Below are 20071 nucleotides of genomic sequence, written 5' to 3'. Positions count from 1 at the left end.
ACGTGTCAAGACTTAAAAACACAGCCAAAGTGAAGCGTGTGTACATTGTCCCTTATCTTCCTGATACTTCCTGTCCACCAATCGAGAACTGTCGGCACTTTCCGTCTCGTTTACGGTTCCTGATTGCTTGTCCACATGAACGTTCTAACATTCGATAAACACGAGAGAGTACCTCTCGGTAACAGTACTATTATCAAATATAATTGTTGTCGTCAAAACATCCGTTTGTCAGTTTGCGAAAGAAAATATTTCTTTCAAAATTCAAGAAACCAATTTTTTGGTTAAAAGTTAATGAAATTATTCGATTCGAGAAGTATTTGGAATCCATTTTTGAAAAATCAAACAGATTAGTTCGTGTTACCCCATCAACATCAAGTCATTGCATTTTTTTAAATCCTTTATTAAGATAAGTGTGTTTTTTTCTGCTGAGACAGACCACCAGATGGTCGTAGATCCATTATGTTTGTTTTTGTTTTTTGTTTATTGAGATAGACGTGGTCTTTATTCCTTTATTGTTGAGATGGTCAACCAGAAGGCAGTATATCCATTACGTTTGTTTGATTTTTAAATTTAGATAAGTGTGGCCTTCCTGTTGAGATAGTCCACCAAATGGTCGTAGTTCCACTCGTCATACCATCGACAACTTCCGTGCTGGTATTCATCACAAGAAACGCGTCCCTGAAATTCTGCTCGATGTGGTATTTCCGGTTCCGGTGGTCGCTTACCCAGCGAGTAAAAACTTTTGTAGTAATACCTTCAAGAAAGAGTAAAAAATCTTTGTAGTAACAGCCTCAATCAGACACATTTGTAGTAACAGCCTTAATTAGACATGTTTTTAGTAACAGCCTTCATTAGACACGTTTGTAGTAACAGCCTTAACTCGACACGTTTGTAGTAACAGCCTTAATTCGACACGTTTGTAGAAACAGCCTTAATTAAACTATCTTGATATTTCAACTTCAGTTTGAATGGGTAAAATCAAAAGGTACCGTCAATGAAGTGTTCTTAATATAAATATGTTTTTAGCAGTCCGGGCTGTACTTTGAACAACCACAGGGACCTGATAATTAGCTACCTCTATATTTGGACCTAAATTGAGATGTTCAAAGTAATTTTACACATTAAGGGGTTTATGTCAATTTTTTGTTAAAATACTGCCCTAATCTATCATGAGGTGCTCAGAGTAATTTTACACGTTTAAGGTGCTAAGGGGTTTAGATCAATATTCGGAACACCTCGCATATATCATCACTGGGGATGGCATTTTTACCGAAAATTGTTATAAACCTCTAAAACATTTTTACTACTCTGAACACCTCAATTTAGATCAAAATGTGACTATAGTAAATTATGTGGTCCCCGTGGTGATAACTATACGCAACTCACCATCTCTGTAGAATGTACTTGTGACCTTGATCCACCTTAGCGGCCTTATGGATAGACAGCGGCTCACACTTGCCGTCCTCGTTCATGTTGTTCCATACGAGCGCCCGTCCTTTCCGTGGTTTTACCCATATGCCCAGTTCTGAAAATTGACCCACAGCTTTTTATAATTAAAACTGTTTCATCCAGGTAGACAAAATTAGTCATATCACTGATATGCAACGAACGTGTGCCAATAGATATATGATATACATTGCAAGGCGGCCCCAAAATATGCCTACATAATCCGATGTTCTCTATTTGATAAAATCGTACTTATTATAATAACTAAAGTTGCCTCGACTTCTTTTTGAAAAACCGATATATTATGTTTACTAAAACGACAGGAAATTTTTTCATAAGTACTGTTATTGACCTATGATTCCCTGTCTGACTAAACGTCCTTAAAATACATATCTGTAACATACTCGGAAACATGTTCTCCAGGCCCTCCTCCAGTCCTCGAAATCCAAGGCTCTGTTTCCGATATAACATTTCTACTCAGCAGCCTTAGTTATTTTATGACAGAATAAAAGTCATGTACTCAAGTGTACCGCCTTGCACCCCGGGGTGATACGGAATTTAGCCAACGGGTGATCTCAGACAAATGAAAGATAAGAAGGAATCGCGCGGCAGAGTAAAGGTAAACTTTACCGGCTCTAATCTAAGCAGAGGAATCACGGTCTTTATCCCTTGCGATTGGTAAGTTTTTTTAATTTAAGGAACCAAACAAATAACCATCCATGAGCGTTCGATTCTATCATAAAGGTTATAAGGTTACAGAGAAATACGTATTTCGAGAGCATTAACCATGGACTTCTCAGATACCCTCCTCCACGTCCTGAAGGAAGCTGTGTTACTTACCCGGGAACATAGTCTCCCCGCCCTCCTCCACGTCCTGAAGGGAGCTGTGTTACTTACCCGGGAACATGGTCTCCCCACCCTCCTCCACGTCCTGAAGGGAGCTGTGTTACCTACCCGGGAACATGGTCTCCCCACCCTCCTCTACGTCCTGAAGGCAACTCTGTTACTTACCCGGGAACATAGTCTCCCCACCCTCCCCCATGTCCTAAAGGGAACTCTGTTACTTACCCGGGAACATAGTCTCCCCGCCCTCCTCCACGTCCTGAAGGGAGCTGTGTTACTTCCCCGGGAACATGGTCTCCCCACCCTCCTCCACGTCCTGAAGGCACCTCTGTTACTTACCCGGGAACATAGTCTCCCCACCCTTCACCATGTCCTGAAGGGAACTCTGTTACTTACCCGGGAACATGGTCTCCCCACCATCCTCCACGTCCTGAAGGTACACCAGTATAGTGGCCATGCGGTCTCTTTGATCATTTGAGTTTTCGATACAGTCTGTGTGTGTCTTGTAGCCTGTTGATATGAAAAATGCATTCATTCATTAGTAAAACGGTTCAACAAACCTATAACTGCGGGGTGAGGGGTGGGGGTAGTCGGTAGGGGGTAGTCGGTGGGATGGGGGTGGAGTTCGTTCTTTGTAAGTATGGATATTCATTACTTCACTCTCCGTTGTCTTTTGAGTACTTTTCGTTAAAAGATAACAATTTTTCACAAATTTATGTAATGCAACTCCTTTGCGTCATGTGTAGATAGGGAACGCCAAATCAATCGCACGCTACTAAGTCGAAAACGCCAAAGTCATTACCTTATCAACGGAAAAAACCGTATTACAGACTAATCAAAGAAGGTGTTGAAGATAAAATGTTAAATATAATCAGATCACTGTACAAACTGCAAACATGAAGAATTTTTGTCCCCAGATCGATGTAAATTAATGATTTTGTACTTTTTCAGCGCTTGTCTCACCTATTCCGAGAGGGTATGACGTGAGCTGGAACTTCCCGCCATTTTCTGGAAGGAGGCCGGTGGCCTCTTTGACCCTGTACTCAAACACCTTGGAGAACCTGCTCTCGCCGGGGTAGAACGCCGTACTGTAGCTCCAGTTGGAGTGGAGCCACGACTTCAACTGGGTTGAGAACGTGGCGTTCACACAGAGCGTTCCTATGGTAGTTTAAAGACATGTTTTAAACAAAGCATTCGTTTAAAGTTTAAAGTTAATTTACATTAAACATATTTGTAAGATTTCATTTCAAACTCTAACTCTCCAATCAACATAGTTTAAATATGTGATGAAGTGTCAACGTTATTAAGAAAAAATAATCATTATCATAATAGTACCTGGCATAAAGTCCTGTGGAGTGACCTTGACCTTGACTTTGTTGGCCTTGAGGTGTTGTCTAAGTGTGCTGATGGAATCGAAGCAGACGAAAGGATCATGTTTGTTGGCCTGTGTCACGTGACTGTCATGGACCTTCATGAGACCATCACATTCAGCCTCCGACAAGAACTCGTCATAAAGGAACACCCTGGAACAGCGGAATTACGACGTCATCACGATATCCATAGTTCCAGGGAAATAGCACAAGACAGGCGATGAGAAAACTGGCTATCAATGACCTTTATATAGCGGGCTTATCGATTTAAGTCGATTAATTGAATATGAAGACAGTGGACAATTCTAACCAAGTAATGCTTCATATCAAACGATCAGGAAACCGCGAAAATAACACTGATCAACAGTGAAAACCAAAACCTGTGTACATTATGCGACACATGTAGAACAGTGCTATCTATATACGGCTAAAAATGAGTAAAACAAACGAAACACGTATGACTTTTGTGAGGTAATTATTTGTAACGGCATAGGACCTATACAAAATATATTGTGCTTTCCCGCTCATTTCTAGCTATTATTAGAACACTAAGTGCCTATGATCTATCAAGACTTACTCATATGGATCGACAAAATGTGCTTTTTTATGTGACTAAATTACGACTAAATTAATTTTAGGGGTCGTTTTCGATTGCTTTTCTTCCCATTTAACGTTATGTTTGTTTTCGTCATTGTTTAAGTTACAAAAGAACGAGACGATTAAGGATTTACCTGATGCTGTTGTTGTTTGGTTTCTGTGGTAACAGCTAATAAGTACGCAGTAGTGGGTCGACAAGGGGCTCACCTGACGCTGTTGTTGTTTGGGTTCTGTGGTAACAGCTAATAAGTACGCAGTAGTGGGTCGACAAGGGACTCACCTGACGCTGTTGTTGTTTGGTTTCTGTGGTAACAGCTAATAAGTACGCAGTAGTGGGTCGACAAGAGACTATCTTGACGCTGCTGCTGATCAGATTGCTTCGACTCTTTGTATTATTGCTATATTATTATATTGTTGCTTCTGCGGTCGAAACTAACTAATAACTACAACTCAATACAGTTACTTGGCGTTGCTGTTTGGTTTCTGTAACAACTTACTTGATGCTGGTGTTGTAATGTTCCTATGGTTACAGCTAACTGAAACTTACTCGATACTGTTACGTTTATGTGGTAAAAGCTGTTAACTTACAACTTATTCGACGCTACTGTTGTTTGGTTTCAGCAGTACGGACTTACTTGACGCTACTGTTGTTTGGTTTCAGCAGTATGGACTTACTTGATGCTACTGTTGTTTGGTTTCAGCAGTATGGACTCACTTGACGCTACTGTTGTTTGGTTTCAGCAATGTGCACTTACTCGACGCTACTGTTGTTTGGTTTCAGAAGTATATACTTACTTGACGCTGTTGTTTTTTGGTTTCAGCAGTATGGACTTACTTGACGCTACTGTTGTTTGGTTTCAGCAGTGTGGACTTACTTGACGCTACTGTTGTTTGGTTTCAGCAGTATAGACTTACTTGACGCTACTGTTGTCTGGTTTCAGCAGTATGGACTTACTTGACGCTACTGTTGTTTGGTTTCAGCAGTATGGACTTACTTGACGCTACTGTTGTTTGGTTTCAGTAGTATATACTTACTTGACGCTGCTGTTGTTTAGGGTTTCAGCAGTGTTGACTTACTTGACGTTACGGTTGTTTGGTTTCAGCAGTATGGACTTACTTGACGCTACTGTTGTCTGGTTTCAGCAGTATGGACTTACTTGATGCTACTGGTTTTTTTTTTTTATAATTTGTTTATTTTTAAAGACATTTTTATTACATAAATACATTAACACACATACACCCACATACATACAATTCCCATTTGCCTGGTTTGTCTCTTGCATCGTCATATCTTTCATCATCATCATCCTCATCGTGACTGGATATCATCATCAGCCTTGTCAATCATCATCAATAGTAATACACCATTATCATCTTAATACATCATCATCATCATCAACAACATCATGTTTGGTTTAAGCAGTATGGACTTACTTGACGCTACTGTTGTTTGGTTTAAGCAGTATATACTTACTTGACGCTACTGTTGTTTGGTTTCTGTGGTAACAGTTCTATCGGTGGAAGTCTCCTTCCGTCGGCGAATATTTTTTTCGGTTTCATTGTCTTTTGAAATGTAGGCTTGAAGTCCCTCACCTCCTTTGGTAATTCTTCCTCATCTGAAGGTGTAGAGGTTGGCGAAGATGCGTCAGTCTTTGTTCTAGAGGCACTTTTAGAGGATGCTTCTTTCTTTAAGGATTTCGACTTCTTCTTGTTCTTGCCTGGAGAGGATTTTATTTTTGTCTTGGACGTACTTTGAGTTGATGAACCGTTGTCCTTAGATGGATGGTGTTGTTTTTCTTCATTTGATTGTTTAGTTTCCTGTGTAAAATGTATCTTACCATCGTCTTTCCTCGTTAAGGGGACGGTTTGTTTTGCATTATTTATTGGTTCAATGTCTTCATCTATCATTGGATCATTCTGCTTCAAAACAGGTACGTCATCCGTGTCGTCGTTTTTCAGATGAGCGGTATCCTGCACTGTCCAAGAATCACTGTCTGTCTCCAGCTGTTCTGGTTCCAACCGTGCTACCCTATCGGAAGCTGGACCTGATATTTGAGGGTACAGCAGGGCAAAGAGTATTGCTAATCCCAAACACACAATGATACCTAGAAGGAACCTTGTGGACGGGAGGACATTTACCGTTTTTTCCTTCTCTGGTGTGTGTCCTGAACCTTTCGGAACACCTCTGACTCCTGAAGAGACACCACGCTTTTTCGTTTTCTGTCCCATAATAGCTTTTACTTCCAGGCCGTCGCGAAATTTCTGAAAACAAAATGTGAATAATTCATTGATATTGGAAATCAATAATTGTTTTACTTGGATGACAATCTGTCATCTGATTAATAGAATCTCTCAGCCCCTATGGGATGGTATTAGGAAATCTCAACCCGAGTGGGAGGATTCTTAATTTGCAAAACACAAGGCTTTGCCGAGTGTTTGGCAACTTAAGAAACTTTCCCCGAGGGAGTGACGTTGATGGACTGTCGACGTGACGTCATTGTATTGTTGACATGACGTCATTGTATTGTTGACGTGACGTCATACCATTGTTATGAATAGGGGAACCCCAGGTTGAGACTAAAGGAATTTTCTTAACCTAGACAGGTGTATCCGCACTTTTACCGGTGTGAGATTTCCTTATCTCACCATAGGCTTGAGACGGGAGATTCCCCTATTCATAACAACGGTATGACGTCACTTCAACAATACAATGAAGTCACGTCAACAATCCTTCAACGTCACGTCAATCCTGAATTTAGCATTGTGAGTAGATATGGGAATCTCAACCCTCGGGAGAAAGATTCTTAAGTTGCCAAACACTCGTGTTTGGCAATATAAGAATCTCCCCACTCGGGTTGAGATTCCCCTATCTAAGGGGGTGAGAGATTCTATTAATCTCACACCGGTACAGGTGCGGATACACCTGTCCAGGGTAAGAGAATTATATAATATCACCTTATTTTCAGGGTTTGTCGTGAGAAAAGTTTCTCATCGCGAGCACGTGGATAAAATCGAGAGGCCACCGCAGGTAGACTCGAGAATGTATCTACGTGCGAGCGATGAGAAAATTGTTATATTTTGTCTCCAGAGAGTGTATACACACATTGTATCTATGTTTTTAATTTTGAGCATGCACAATCTCCCCATGGAAATTTCAAAAAGTTAGCATGTATGTTATCTTTTTCAATGCATGTGCTACAGGTCAAACTTGGGACAGCTTTCACTAGTCTGACGATTTACCTAATGAGTTAGAGAAATTATCTAAGCTGAGTCGGAAGACAGCACCACACGGCGTATACAAAATAGTTTACCTAGTTCGCAATATTCAGCAGCGGTGTATAGTCAACACTGTACATTAGTTTAGTGAAATGTACAATAATTTATGTAATACTAACATAGTTATATATTTGTATCTGAACACACGTGATACACTTACCTGTGTTTTTGAGATTCAAACACGCCCACTTCCCACGTGTAAATCCGGACACCAGGTAAACGCGCCTCTAACACGGGGTCATGTACACAAAATGTTCCCAATGTAAGTCCAGTTGGCGTAATTTCTACTGTAGTATAAATGCAAGCATCGGTCCTGTACAGGGTATATTCCTTCCTAACTCATGTTTCCGCCATACATACGTCATCAAAGCATAGGTACGTTACGTACATGTCGCTGGCCATTGTACCCTTACTCGTCAACCTGTTTATCTTCAATCAACAGGTGTGTTTGAAGCATTGTCAACTTTACTTTACTGAAGTTTACGTTGGTTGAGTGGATCAGTAATGAACAGTTTTCAGAAAAATATTATTTTAGAAGAATTGTTAATGGTTCGATTTTTTATTAACGTGTATACATTTTAAAAGGTTTGGACATATCTTGGGTATTTCAGAAAGGTTTGCAAACGACAATCGGACAGTCTTTACATCCCTGTCTGCAGCTATCGGGAAAAAACCTTTGATTATTATCAATTTGTTTTTTCAAATGCACAACAGTATCACCGTGGCAATATCAGTGCCGTAAACATTACACCAGTTTGGGGAGTATCCAGTGTTTATTTTGTCATACAACGGAATTAGTCATCTAAGTCAGTGATCATACCGTTTGTGACTAGATAGCATCTAAATCGACACCGTTTGTGACTAGATAGCATCTAAATCGACAGGAGCGGTGAATTAACTTAATATGAATGTATTCATAAGTTTTAAATGACATTGTAGACTTTCATATTTCATAAACATTGTTCATTACAGATAATGATATAACGAGAAATTGTAAAATGTGCTTGGTTAAAGTTGATAGTACTTCCGCCCGTTGTTATCCGATAGTTTATCTACGTCCCTGTCCGTACATGTGCCCACGGCTACTCTAAACTTATCGCGGTCCGACTGACCGGAACGATACACATTTCACATTCGAACGACCATTAGTTATACTCCGATTATAAATGTTTATTGGATTGTGCATGTATCTTATGATGATGAAAATATTTACAAACCAAATTCTGTTTTTATCTCCACTGTTTGTCACACTGTAGACCCACACACTGTAACATATATCAATGTGATAGGGACATGACGTGACGACGCTGTCAACAGAGATATCTGTACATTAATATACAATAGTGTATTCTTTGTAACCCCGTCCCATATCTAAGTGGTTCAATTTCATTTACACATGGGTAACTTCAGACTAATGGAGAAACTGTCGTCTTTATAGAGGGTCATAGCATCCAATAGGCCTGCTGTATCCTTCTGCTTGATTATAAGAGGCGACTAATGTGGTGCCCACCTGCAGACTCGGGGTTGGTTTCTTGGGAGCCTGAAGTTGGTTCCTAGTTCCTAGTTCCATGTTCCGTTTAAGGAAAAACGTAACTGGAGTTTGAATCTCAGGTCCGTCCGTATAAGACGAATTACTTTATAGAGGCTTACTTTTCTTGTGAAAGGTTGTTGGTTCGATTTCTGTAGTGGATTCGGTTATAACCAGCACTTTTTGACCTTTCGTTTTGCGAGGTAGACAGGGAAAGAATTACAAAAAACATATACGTTTACTATACGGAACTGGGGTCTGGTTACCAGTTTCGTTTAAGGAAAAACGTAACTGGAGTTTGAATCTCAGTTCCGTATCAGACTAATTTCTTTGTAGATGCTATGGTAGTCTTAATTTTCGTGTGAAAGGTTGTGTGTTCGATTCCTGTACTGGATTCAGATATAACTACGCGCCTTTTACCATCCGTTTTGCGAAGTAGACTATACGAAACTGGGGTCTGGTTCATGTTCATGTTCATGTTCATGTTCATGTTTATGTTAAACGGAACTGGGAACAAAGAACTAGGACCCAACTTCAGGCTCCCTGGTTTCTTCTGTTTAGGGGACATTGAAAAGATGAAGAATTGACATGCTGTAACCCAAGGGAGACTAATGTGGGACTACAGAAGAATTGACCTGCTGTAACCCCACGGCATGTGTTTCGTAAAGGGAGACTAATGTGGGACTACAGAAGAATTGACCTGCTGTAACTTCACGACATGTATCGTAAAGGGAGACCAATGTGGGACTACAGAAGAATTGACCTGCTGTAACTTCACGACATGTATCGTAAAGGGAGACCAATGTGGGACTACAGAAGAATTGACCTGCTGTAACACCACGACATGTGTATCGTAAAGGGAGACTAATGTGGGACTACAGAAGAATTGACCTGATGTAACACCACGGCATGTGTATCGTAAAGGGAGACTAATGTCGGACTTCAGAATAATTGACCTGCTGTAACTCCACGACATGTATCGTAAAGGGAGACTAATGTGGGACTACAGAAGAATAGACCTGCTGTAACCCCACGGCATGTGTATCGTAAAGGGAGACTAATGTAGGGGTACGCAAGAGTTGACCTGCTGTAACCCCACGGCATGTGTATCGTAAAGGGAGACTGATGTTGGACTACAAAAAAATTTACCTACTGTAAACCCGCGACATGCGTATCGTAAAGGGAGACTAATGTCGGACTACAGAAGAGTTGACCTGCTGGAAAACCACGGGATGTGTATCGTAAAGGGAGACTAATGTGGGACTACAGAAGACAGAAGAATTGACCTGCTGTAACCCTACGGCATGTGTATCGTAAAGGGAGACTAATGTCCGACTACAGAAGAATTGACCTGATGTAACCCCACGGCATGTGTATCGTAAAGGGAGACTGATGTTGGACTACAAAAAAATTTACCTACTGTAAACCCGCGACATGCGTATCGTAAAGGGAGACTAATGTCGGACTACAGAAGAGTTGACCTGCTGTAACCACACGGCATGTGTATCGTAAAGGGAGACTGATGTTGGACTACAAAAAAAGTTACCTACTGTAAACCCGCGACATGTGTATCGTAAAGGGAGTCTAATGTCGGACTACAGAAGAATTGACCTGCTGTAACCCCACGGCATGTGTATCGTAAAGGGAGACTGATGTTGGACTACAAAAAAATTTACCTACTGTAAACCCGCGACATGTGTATCGTAAAGGGAGACTAATGTCGGACTACAGAAGAATTGACCTGATGTAACCCCACGGCATGTGTATCGTAAAGGGAGACTAATGGCGGACTACAGAAGAATTGACCTGCTGTAACCCTACGGCATGTGTATCGTAAAGGGAGACTAACGTGGGACTACAGAAGAATTGACCTGCTGTAACCCTACGGCATGTGTATCGTAAAGGGAGACTAATGTCGGACTACAGAAGAGTTGACCTGCTGTAACCACACGGCATGTGTATCGTAAAGGGAGACTGATGTTGGACTGCAGAAGAGTTGACCTGCAGTAACACCACGACATGTGTATCGTAAAGGGAGACTAATGTCGGACTACAGAAGAGTTGACCTGCTGTAACCACACGGCATGTGTATCGTAAAGGGAGACTGATGTTGGACTACAGAAGAGTTGACCTGCAGTAACACCACGACATGTGTATCGTAAAGGGCGACTAATGTGGGACTACAGAAGAATTGACCTGCTGTAACCCCGCGACATGTGTATCGAAAAGGGAGACTAATGTGGGACTACAGAAGAATTTACCTGCTGTTACACAACGGCATGTGTATCGTACAGGGAGACTAATGTCGGACTACAGAAGAATTGACCTGCTGTAACCCAACGGCATGTATATCGTAAAGCGAGACATATGTGGGACTACAGAAGAATTGACCTGCTGTAACCCAACGGCATGTGTATCGTAAAGGAAGACTAATGTCGGACTACAGAAGAGTTGACCTGCTGTAACCCAACGGCATGTGTATCGTAAAGGGAGACTAACGTGGGACTACAGAAGAATTGACCTGCTGTAACCCAACGGCATGTATATCGTAAAGGGAGACATATGTGGGACTACAGAAGAATTGACCTGCTGTAACTTCACGACATGTATCGTAAAGGGAGACTAATGTCGGACTACAGAAGAGTTGACCTGCTGTAACCCAACGGCATGTGTATCGTAAAGGAAGACTAATGTCGGACTACAGAAGAGTTGACCTGCTGTAACCCCACGGCATGTGTATCGTAAAGGGAGACTGATGTTGGACTACAGAAGAGTTGACCTGCAGTAACACCACGACATGTGTATCGTAAAGGGAGACTAATGTGGGACTACAGAAGAGTTGACCTGCAGTAACACCACGGCATGTGTATCGTAAAGGGAGACTGATGTTGGACTACAGAAGAGGTGACCTGCAGTAACACCACGACATGTGTATCGTGAAGGGAGACTGATGTTGGACTAAAGAAGAGTTGACCTGCTGTAACCCCACGACATGTGTATCGTAAAGGGCGACTAATGTCGGACTACAGAAGAGATGACCTGCTGTAACCCCACGGCATGGGTATCGTGAAGGGAGACTGATGTCGGACTACAGAAGAGTTGACCTGCTGTAACCCCACGGCATGTGTATCGTGAAGGGAGACTGATGTTGGACTACAGAAGAGTTGACCTGCTGTAACACCACGACATGTGTATCGTAAAGGGAGACTAATGTCGGAGTACAGAAGAATTGACCTGATGTAACCCCACGGCATATGTATCGTAAAGGGAGACTAATGTGGGACTACAGAAGAATCGGGGATTTTCTTCCTTAAATTGTCTTCTTCGTACGGGACATGAAATTAAAGAGACGCTGTAACTTCACGACATGTATCGTAAAGGGAGACTAATGTGGGACTACAGAAGAATTCCCCTGCTGTAACCCCGCGACATGTGTATCGTAAAGGTAGACCAATGACGGACTACAGAAGAATTGACCTGCTGTAACACCACGACGTGTGTATCGTAAAGGGAGACTAATGTGGGACTACAGAAGAATTTTCCTACTGTACCCCCGCGACATGTGTATCGTAAAGGGAGACCAATGTGGGACTACAGAAGAGTTGACCTGCTGTAACCCAACGGCATGTGTATCGTAAAGGGAGACTAATGTGGGACTAGAGAAGAATCGGGGATTTTCTTCCTTAAATTGTCTTCTTCGTACGGGACATGAAATTAAAGAGACGCTGTAACTTCACGACATGTATCGTAAAGGGAGACTAATGTGGGACTAGAGAAGAATCGGGGATTTTCTTCCTTAAATTGTCTTCTTCGTACGGGACATGAAATTAAAGAGACGCTGTAACTTCACGACATGTATCGTAAAGGGAGACTAATGTGGGACTACAGAAGAATTTTCCTACTGTAACCCCGCGACGTGTGTATCGTAAAGGGAGACTAATGTGAGACTACAGAAGAATTGACCTGCTGTAACATCACGACATGTGTATCGTAAAGGGAGACTAATGTGGGACTACAGAAGAATTTTCCTACTGTACCCCCGCGACATGTGTATCGTAAAGGGAGACTAATGTGGGACTACAGAAGAATCGGGGATTTTCTTCCTTAAATTGTCTTCTTCGTACGGGACATGAAATTAAAGAGACCAAAATTGATCTGCTACCGTCATTACAACACTTGGGCCGTGGTCGTTTTTGTTTTCTATCTTTCCTGTCTTCTTTCTTTTCTAATTACTTTCTGTTTCAGGCGGTGTCTCCCTAGGCACTCGTCCTCACATGACCCTGGCTAAAAACCCAAACAAACGCACGCACATGACACTATACTCGTTGGTGTGCATTTATTGTCTTTAAAATATCTTATTTATCCTTTTATAATCCATAAAAAATACGCAAGTAAGGTTGAATAGCGTTAATTACTGTATTGAAACATTTAAACTCTATATACCTATCTGAAGTATAAATGCAGTCATCCTGATATCAAATACTAAATAATTTTGTAAGTGCATATCGGCGCTTTTTTAACAGGGCTTTCCTGAACAATTTAAGTGGTCAAACTTGACATTTGGAACGGACTATGAATATGGGGATCCTACACATTCAATAACTGAAATATTGTTCTTAACGGTATGTCCCTTTAATATATACGAATAAATTTATCCATGCTTAGTCCCAATTAAGATCACAGCTACCTATCGCGAATGAGACAAAATAAACATAATAATTTACTATTATTATATTTGTGCATAAGTATCTTTTTTTTTCTCATTCGTGACAGATAGCTGTGATCAAGATAAGCCGGTAAATCCGAATGTAACATGAATCGGGTTTTCCCAAAATAATTGTTATTAGGAACTGACATAAGTCTAACCTAATAGTGTATTCAGGTCATACACCACGCACATTAGGTATTGTCGGTAAAAACCGTACGTAAATGGGTATCTCCCAATACAGGCGTAACAGCTAGGAAATTTGGTCTATTTTTAGGTTATTCATGTTACAAACCAGTTTAATACGTATGTGTGCTGTACGTATTAGTACCAGTCTGCTGTGCCGGATAGTGGTGTCTGGCTTTATTGTTAGTTATTCGTGGAAATTGAAGTTTGACTTGGCACCTTTTACGTATAACTATATGACAGTGGCATATGTGTATTGTTGCACAGTACAACAGTACCCACACCCGTCCCGATTAAACTCAACAGAGCGTATTTCACGGAACGGACGGTACAACCCGCCTTGATTCAACTCCGCCAGGCTTAGAAGGTAATGATTTGCTTTACCGGGTTGTTTTATTTATCTTAGTCATAGAATATATGGCCCCTGCACGAAATATATCTCGCTCGTTACATATATAGTGGCTCTCGTACCACATATGAATTTTCCGTTGCAGATTTTGTCCTATAATCTTCGTCATATAATATATGGCCCCTGCACCAAATATATCTCGCTCGTTACATATATAGTGGCTCTCGTACCACATATGAATTTTCCGTTGCAGATTTTGTCCTATAATCTTCGTCATAGAATATATGGCCCCTGCACCAAATATATCTCGCTCGTTACAGAATGTTATTCTTTACCACGAATTTACCTCTCGACCTACAGTTACTCTACTAAATATAAAAATACTCTTCTATATTTGTATTTATCATTTTTTCCAGGTCGTGTTGTGGATTGGAAAAATGGCGGCGCGAAACACATACTCCGACGTTTCGTCATTCAAGTGCATGCTGTGTCTTCGGGACTGCATGGATCCTAGAGAATTACCATGCTACCATGCCTTTTGTTTCCTCTGTATCGACAAATACATCCGAAATGAGCGCGTGATCAGCCAGGAAAAGACGTATTTCCCCTGTCCTGCCTGTGACCATCCTGTTTTACCCAAGGAGCCCACGGCTCCTGCAAGTAAATGGGCAACCTCTCTGCCTGTAAACCTCCCATTCCACAACCCAGGTTTACATGGCAGTAGGTCAGAGGTGGCAAAGGCTTGTGACGCCTGTTTGAGGGACGACCAGAAGGTCACGGCGCATGTCTGGTGCAGAGAATGTATGGAAGCGATATGCAAGACGTGCGGTGATGCTCACGGGAAAAATAAAATGTCTTCCAAGCACACCACTATCCCATGGGAGGACTACGCGCGTACCAGCTATAGCCCAGTGGTTAGTGTCAATGAAACCTGTCCTGAGCATGACGGGAAGCGGCTGGAACTGTTTTGTCTGGACCATAACTCGCTCTGCTGTTCCATGTGTATCACTCTCTCCCACAGATCCTGTCAACGCTACAAAAGTATTGACAACATAGTTTCAAAGACGAAGCTTTATTCCCAGCAGTCAGAATGGAGTAGAATGAAAGAGGAGACAGGAAAACTAGTGAATGAAAGTGAAAATAACAGGGAAAAGCTTGAACTGAGAAAAAAGGCACTTTTGGAAACCATGTCTGCAAACGTTCAAAGATCAAAAAATACTCTTGATGACTTATTCACTAGATTTCAGGAAAATGTTGATCACGTGGTCAGATCGCAAAGTGAAGTCCTATGGAATCGCGAAAAATTTGTGAAAGGGTTTTTCACAAATGTGGAAAACTGCAATACGTATATGGCTCTACTGGACACACAAGGATCGAGTGTTCAGAGGTTTATAGGTAGGGAACAAACGATTTCCCAGATATCTAGCCACTTCCGGCGACTACATCACAAGGTCAAGGACATACACAACGATGTTGATCTCATACTTAATGTGAACGAAGGATTAGACAAAATCCTTCATGCTCTGACCAGTTTAGGACGAGTTGATGTGTCGACGTCGAAATCCTCTTCGTCACAAGATGTGCTCACACACGTCACTACACTGATTGATACTCTCAATGTGATGCCTACATCACCATCTTTAGCCGATACGTGGGCAGGCTCAGACATGCTCAGTGACGTCCAGCAAGTTCCGGTGGTTTCACCACCAACATCGCCAGCATCACCCGCATCACCGACTAAAACCTTGGACGTGCTGACAGCGAATCTGTCTATGGTCAAGTCCGTTGCTTGTCTTGGTCTCGGAGGAGCTTACAAGATCCATTTGACTGGTGGCGTCTACATTGACGGAGAAGGTGTTATATTAACCGATTGTAAAAACAACCGTCTTGTGTTGTTTAACGAGACGTATGATTACATGGGCGATCACGTGTTAGAGGGCCAGCCTATTGACGTCACCCGAGGATGCAAGGCCAGGGAGGTACTGGTGGCTATGCACCTGAACAAGACGATCCTGCGATGTAACATACAAGGTGGTGTCCTTACCACGGTTGACAAAATTAGTGTACCGGAATTTACGTATGGCATAGCTGTCTTCGGTACCAGTATACTAACAGGCACTTTTAATGACGTGAAACTTCTTTCTATTGAGGGCAGGGAACTCAAGTCGATCCCGAAAACTGGGGACTGTGCTTACGTAGCGGCTTCAAACTCACAGCGGACGTTTTGTCACCGGGACGGTAACGCCATTGTTTGTCGGGCGCAGGATGGAACCGAGGCCTTCCGTTACGCATGTCGGGGCCTGCGGGAACCACGTGGAATCGGTCTAGATAAAGATGGCAACATATACGTGTGTGTGTACGAGACCGGGAACATCCACCAGATTTCGTGGGAGGGGTCAAGAACCAGAGTAATTATGCAGAGACTAAACGGCATCGCCAAGCCCTGCGCCATAGTGGTGCACCCGCACAGACACGAGCTGCTGGTCACATCACAAAAAGAGGATGTAGCATTTGAAGTGTACAAGTTCGATAGTAGTTAGGACCATTGCGACGAACAATATATTCTACTTCAGCATCTGAACGGCATGTGATAACACCATTAGTATATGGGGGTACATTTAATAACGAATTTCAATCAAACATATGTCACCTTGACAGTGTGACATTCGAAATGTCGCAATATTAGTTTATTTTGTGTCCCTATTTGATTTTCTTTGAGATAAGAGCTCTGGTTTAGTGAAACTTTAAGTGTCTATACTTGCGTCAGCTGCACATGTGCTGTTAATACTCAACTGTAAGGGTTAATTCTGAACCAACGCTTGTTGCTCAATAAGTAGATTAGAAAATAATAATAAGAAATGGATAGATGTCAGCTGATTGGATCGTTACACACGTTTTTGCCATTTTAAAGTAGACTCGTGGTATCGAAAAGGAAATGGAACTTTGTTGATGATTTTACTCGGTGACATGTGATGATTCGAAACGTAGTCATCCCAAAGAAGTTGCAGTTCGATTTCACTACTACGACATGTAGGCCTGGCCAGTGAGACAATTGTCCATACAAATCCTATCAGGAATCAGTACATGTCTTTGATGTGGTCGCCCTTGACGTAATCTATTTAAACTGTTTGTGGCTATATGTGTTTTTTGAACATTGTCCCATTATTGAACTATTTTCTCTTTTGAAGCGGACAAACGATATTCCATGATCAAAGGAATAAAAATGAATGTTTACACATTATAAATGAGGGAAGACTCGTGATATAGAATGAGTTGCAGTATTTTTTATTATCCTGGAACGATTCAATGTAAACAAGGTGCACCACATCTTGTTCAGGACATCTTGATTGATTAGATATCGTCAAAATATTAACTCAGTGTGTTTTCTCTCTCCTCAAAATTCTTTCTTGGTATGTTCATTGATTAAACATCGTTAAAATATTAACTGTGTTTGTTTCATCTCTCCTCCAACCTTTTGGATACATATTTGTCGAAGGAAGTGGTTTTATTAACATATAGATGATATTTTGTCTCGGATCAAAGTCATATTAACAAAAAGGCCTGAGGATCCATATATTCTATAACATTTTATCCTAGTTCTTACTGTAATACGGGTAGTCACGTGTTTATTGATTTTTCCTGTGCATTAGATATTAATGGTTTAACGTGTGTAAATGGATATTTCATACACAAAAGGACATACCTTAAGAACCTGTGCAATTTGCTGAGTGGAAAAAAATGCAAAAGATCTTTTGGACCTTTAAATGTCCAAAACAAAAGACGGGAAGCTTTTATGAACAAGTATTGATAAACACCCATATAGATATTACGTATGTGTAAGTTGTGCAGTTGATTATTGTATTCGTATTGTAATACAGTATAACATGTATATGCTTGTAAAGTAGATGAAAAGGAAAGAACCTGGCATCATATACGTGTGATTGTATGTTTATCAGACCAGGAACCTCTACCAGATCTCGTGTTAAAGAACGAGAGTTCTACCCAAGTTGTGTTACATTACTCTGCGCCATGTGTAATAGTGGCACACCTGTTCAGACACACACTTCTGGTCACGTCTCATGAAGGATAGGTCTGTAGCAAACTTAGCTTTACATTTATTTAATAAACACGGTTGATCAAATATAAAGACAATTTGTGCTCAGTGTAACGACTTATGTAAGATCCCGGATGTTTCCTTCCAAACACTTCCGATACAATTTGCAATATGTTTCAGGAACATGACTGTGCCAGTCATGCATGTTTGTCCTGTCTGTTACCCTCCAAGTCTCTCGGATACAAATAATAAACACCAATCGTTGTGTTTAATGTTGTTTTAGTCCTCAAGGGTTAACAGAGACGTGTGTCTAGCTCAAAGGCCTGATCTGGGATTGGCAAATGACATAGATACAGTGAAATATCATATTATATCAATATCAGGTGCAAATAGACATGGAATACAGTTCAGCATCCCCTGACCCCGACAGGTCATATACTAAGCCTTATCTGACATAAGACAATTAATTATATGGCCAGCACCGGCGCACTGACAGCCAGCAATATAACTCTATTACACTTGGTCATATATTTTATTTCAACACTGTCCAATGCTATGATCACAGATATGCTCAAAACTTTACTTGGAAACACGACCGGTAATTTATTTGCAATATCATCACCGATAGTTACATTTTTGCCTGCCCACCCGAGTAACCGTAACGAGTTATCAGATCTCTCTTGATTATGACTGTGGTGTTCAGCATAATTAGTAACATTGATAGCAGTTGGCAAACAGCGGCAATGTATTATGTGTCCAGAGTAAGCTCTCATGAGGCCGAAAAGGTATCACCAATCTCAGGAAAAGGAGGGATCGAAATACGATATACAGAATGAGCTAGTGAATATTTTACAAAGAAAAATATTTAGTTAACATTTATAATTGACATGTCACTGTACAATACTAACTGTAGAAATGTTGCACCAAATAAAACAGTGGAAATGGAAATGTTAGGAACATTCCTAAAGGTGTCCTTCATAGAGAATCGAAGTTAGGCTGCAGGACACGTACCCGGATTGGTTTGGTTTAGTATTGTCTAACGTCCTATCAACAGCTATGGTCATTTCAGGACGGCCTCCCTTGTGTGCAAAATGCATCCGTGTAGTGTATGTGTGTGCGTTTTGGGAGGCTGTGATATGTTCGTGTTTGTTTCCTTGTGATAGCGCGGAACTGATGCCGACTTTATGGTGCTACCTCACTGAAACATACTGCCGAAGACACCCAGCAGGACACCCCACCCGGTCACATTAAACTGACAACGGGCGAACCAGTCGGCCCACTCCTAAATTGCTGAGCGTTAAGCAGGAGTAGAAACTACCATTTTTACAGACTCTGGAGAAAGATACTGGGAAGCACCAGATCGCAGACATAACATCTTATTAGAATGTCACGTTAAGAAAAGAGCCTCGCTGGCATTGGCACGATTAAAATTCAAATATGCTAAATTGATTCCTTTGTATGACAACCTGATAGGGTGACGGATCAACTTAGAATTAGCTTAAATTGAAAAGTCAATCTGCTCTCGTTTGAAAAATCGAAAGAAACGTTTTAATCAGGTTTAAGAAAACAAGAGAGAATGCCAGCAATGTCCTAGAGGCAAAAAACCTGGGTGGTGACAACAAACAACAAGACAAGATAATGAGAATAATAAAAAGTCGACTTTTATATCGCATAAGAGAATACATTTTTTCTTCAAATGAAATCACAAAGGCAACCT

The 20071-nt window shown here is 41.3% G+C and overlaps 2 protein-coding genes across 2 annotated transcripts; one reads left to right on the top strand and one right to left on the bottom strand.

The window, feature by feature from the left end:
• Positions 1–379: 379 nt before the first annotated feature.
• LOC110464377 lies at positions 380–7957 on the bottom strand. The gene is made up of 7 exons (XM_021519569.1): positions 7693–7957; positions 5731–6518; positions 3625–3812; positions 3253–3447; positions 2686–2799; positions 1387–1525; positions 380–754 (listed from the first exon to the last, which is right to left on the bottom strand). Exons 2-7 carry the CDS (start codon positions 6483–6485, stop codon positions 571–573), a joined length of 1575 nt encoding a protein of 524 aa, XP_021375244.1. The 5' UTR covers positions 6486–6518; positions 7693–7957; the 3' UTR covers positions 380–570.
• A 6070-nt stretch (positions 7958–14027) lies between these two features.
• On the top strand, positions 14028–17734 carry LOC110464376. The gene is made up of 2 exons (XM_021519568.1): positions 14028–14318; positions 14717–17734. The coding sequence occupies exon 2, from the start codon at positions 14738–14740 to the stop codon at positions 16838–16840; it is 2103 nt and encodes a 700-aa protein (XP_021375243.1). The 5' UTR covers positions 14028–14318; positions 14717–14737; the 3' UTR covers positions 16841–17734.
• Positions 17735–20071: the final 2337 nt, after the last annotated feature.

Source organism: Mizuhopecten yessoensis, unplaced genomic scaffold, assembly GCF_002113885.1.
Source record: "Mizuhopecten yessoensis strain PY_sf001 unplaced genomic scaffold, ASM211388v2 scaffold10985, whole genome shotgun sequence".
In the NCBI taxonomy this organism is placed as follows: domain Eukaryota; kingdom Metazoa; phylum Mollusca; class Bivalvia; order Pectinida; family Pectinidae; genus Mizuhopecten; species Mizuhopecten yessoensis.
This window is presented reverse-complemented; position numbering and strand designations above follow the sequence as displayed.

What these genes read in the sequence shown, in the direction of transcription:
- LOC110464377 (XM_021519569.1), bottom strand. Translation starts at nt 6,485, where the DNA reads ATGGGACAGAAAACGAAAAAGCGTGGTGTCTCTTCAGGAGTCAGAGGT. An exon ending in TCCACAGGACTTTATGCCAG is followed by an intron (nt 3,448 to 3,624) that starts GTACTATTATGA and finishes AAACTACCATAG; the next exon opens with GAACGCTCTGTGTGAACGCC. An exon ending in TGGGGAGACCATGTTCCCGG is followed by an intron (nt 1,526 to 2,685) that starts GTAAGTAACAGA and finishes GTCAATTTTCAG; the next exon opens with AACTGGGCATATGGGTAAAA.
- LOC110464376 (XM_021519568.1), top strand. Translation starts at nt 14,738, where the DNA reads ATGGCGGCGCGAAACACATACTCCGACGTTTCGTCATTCAAGTGCATG.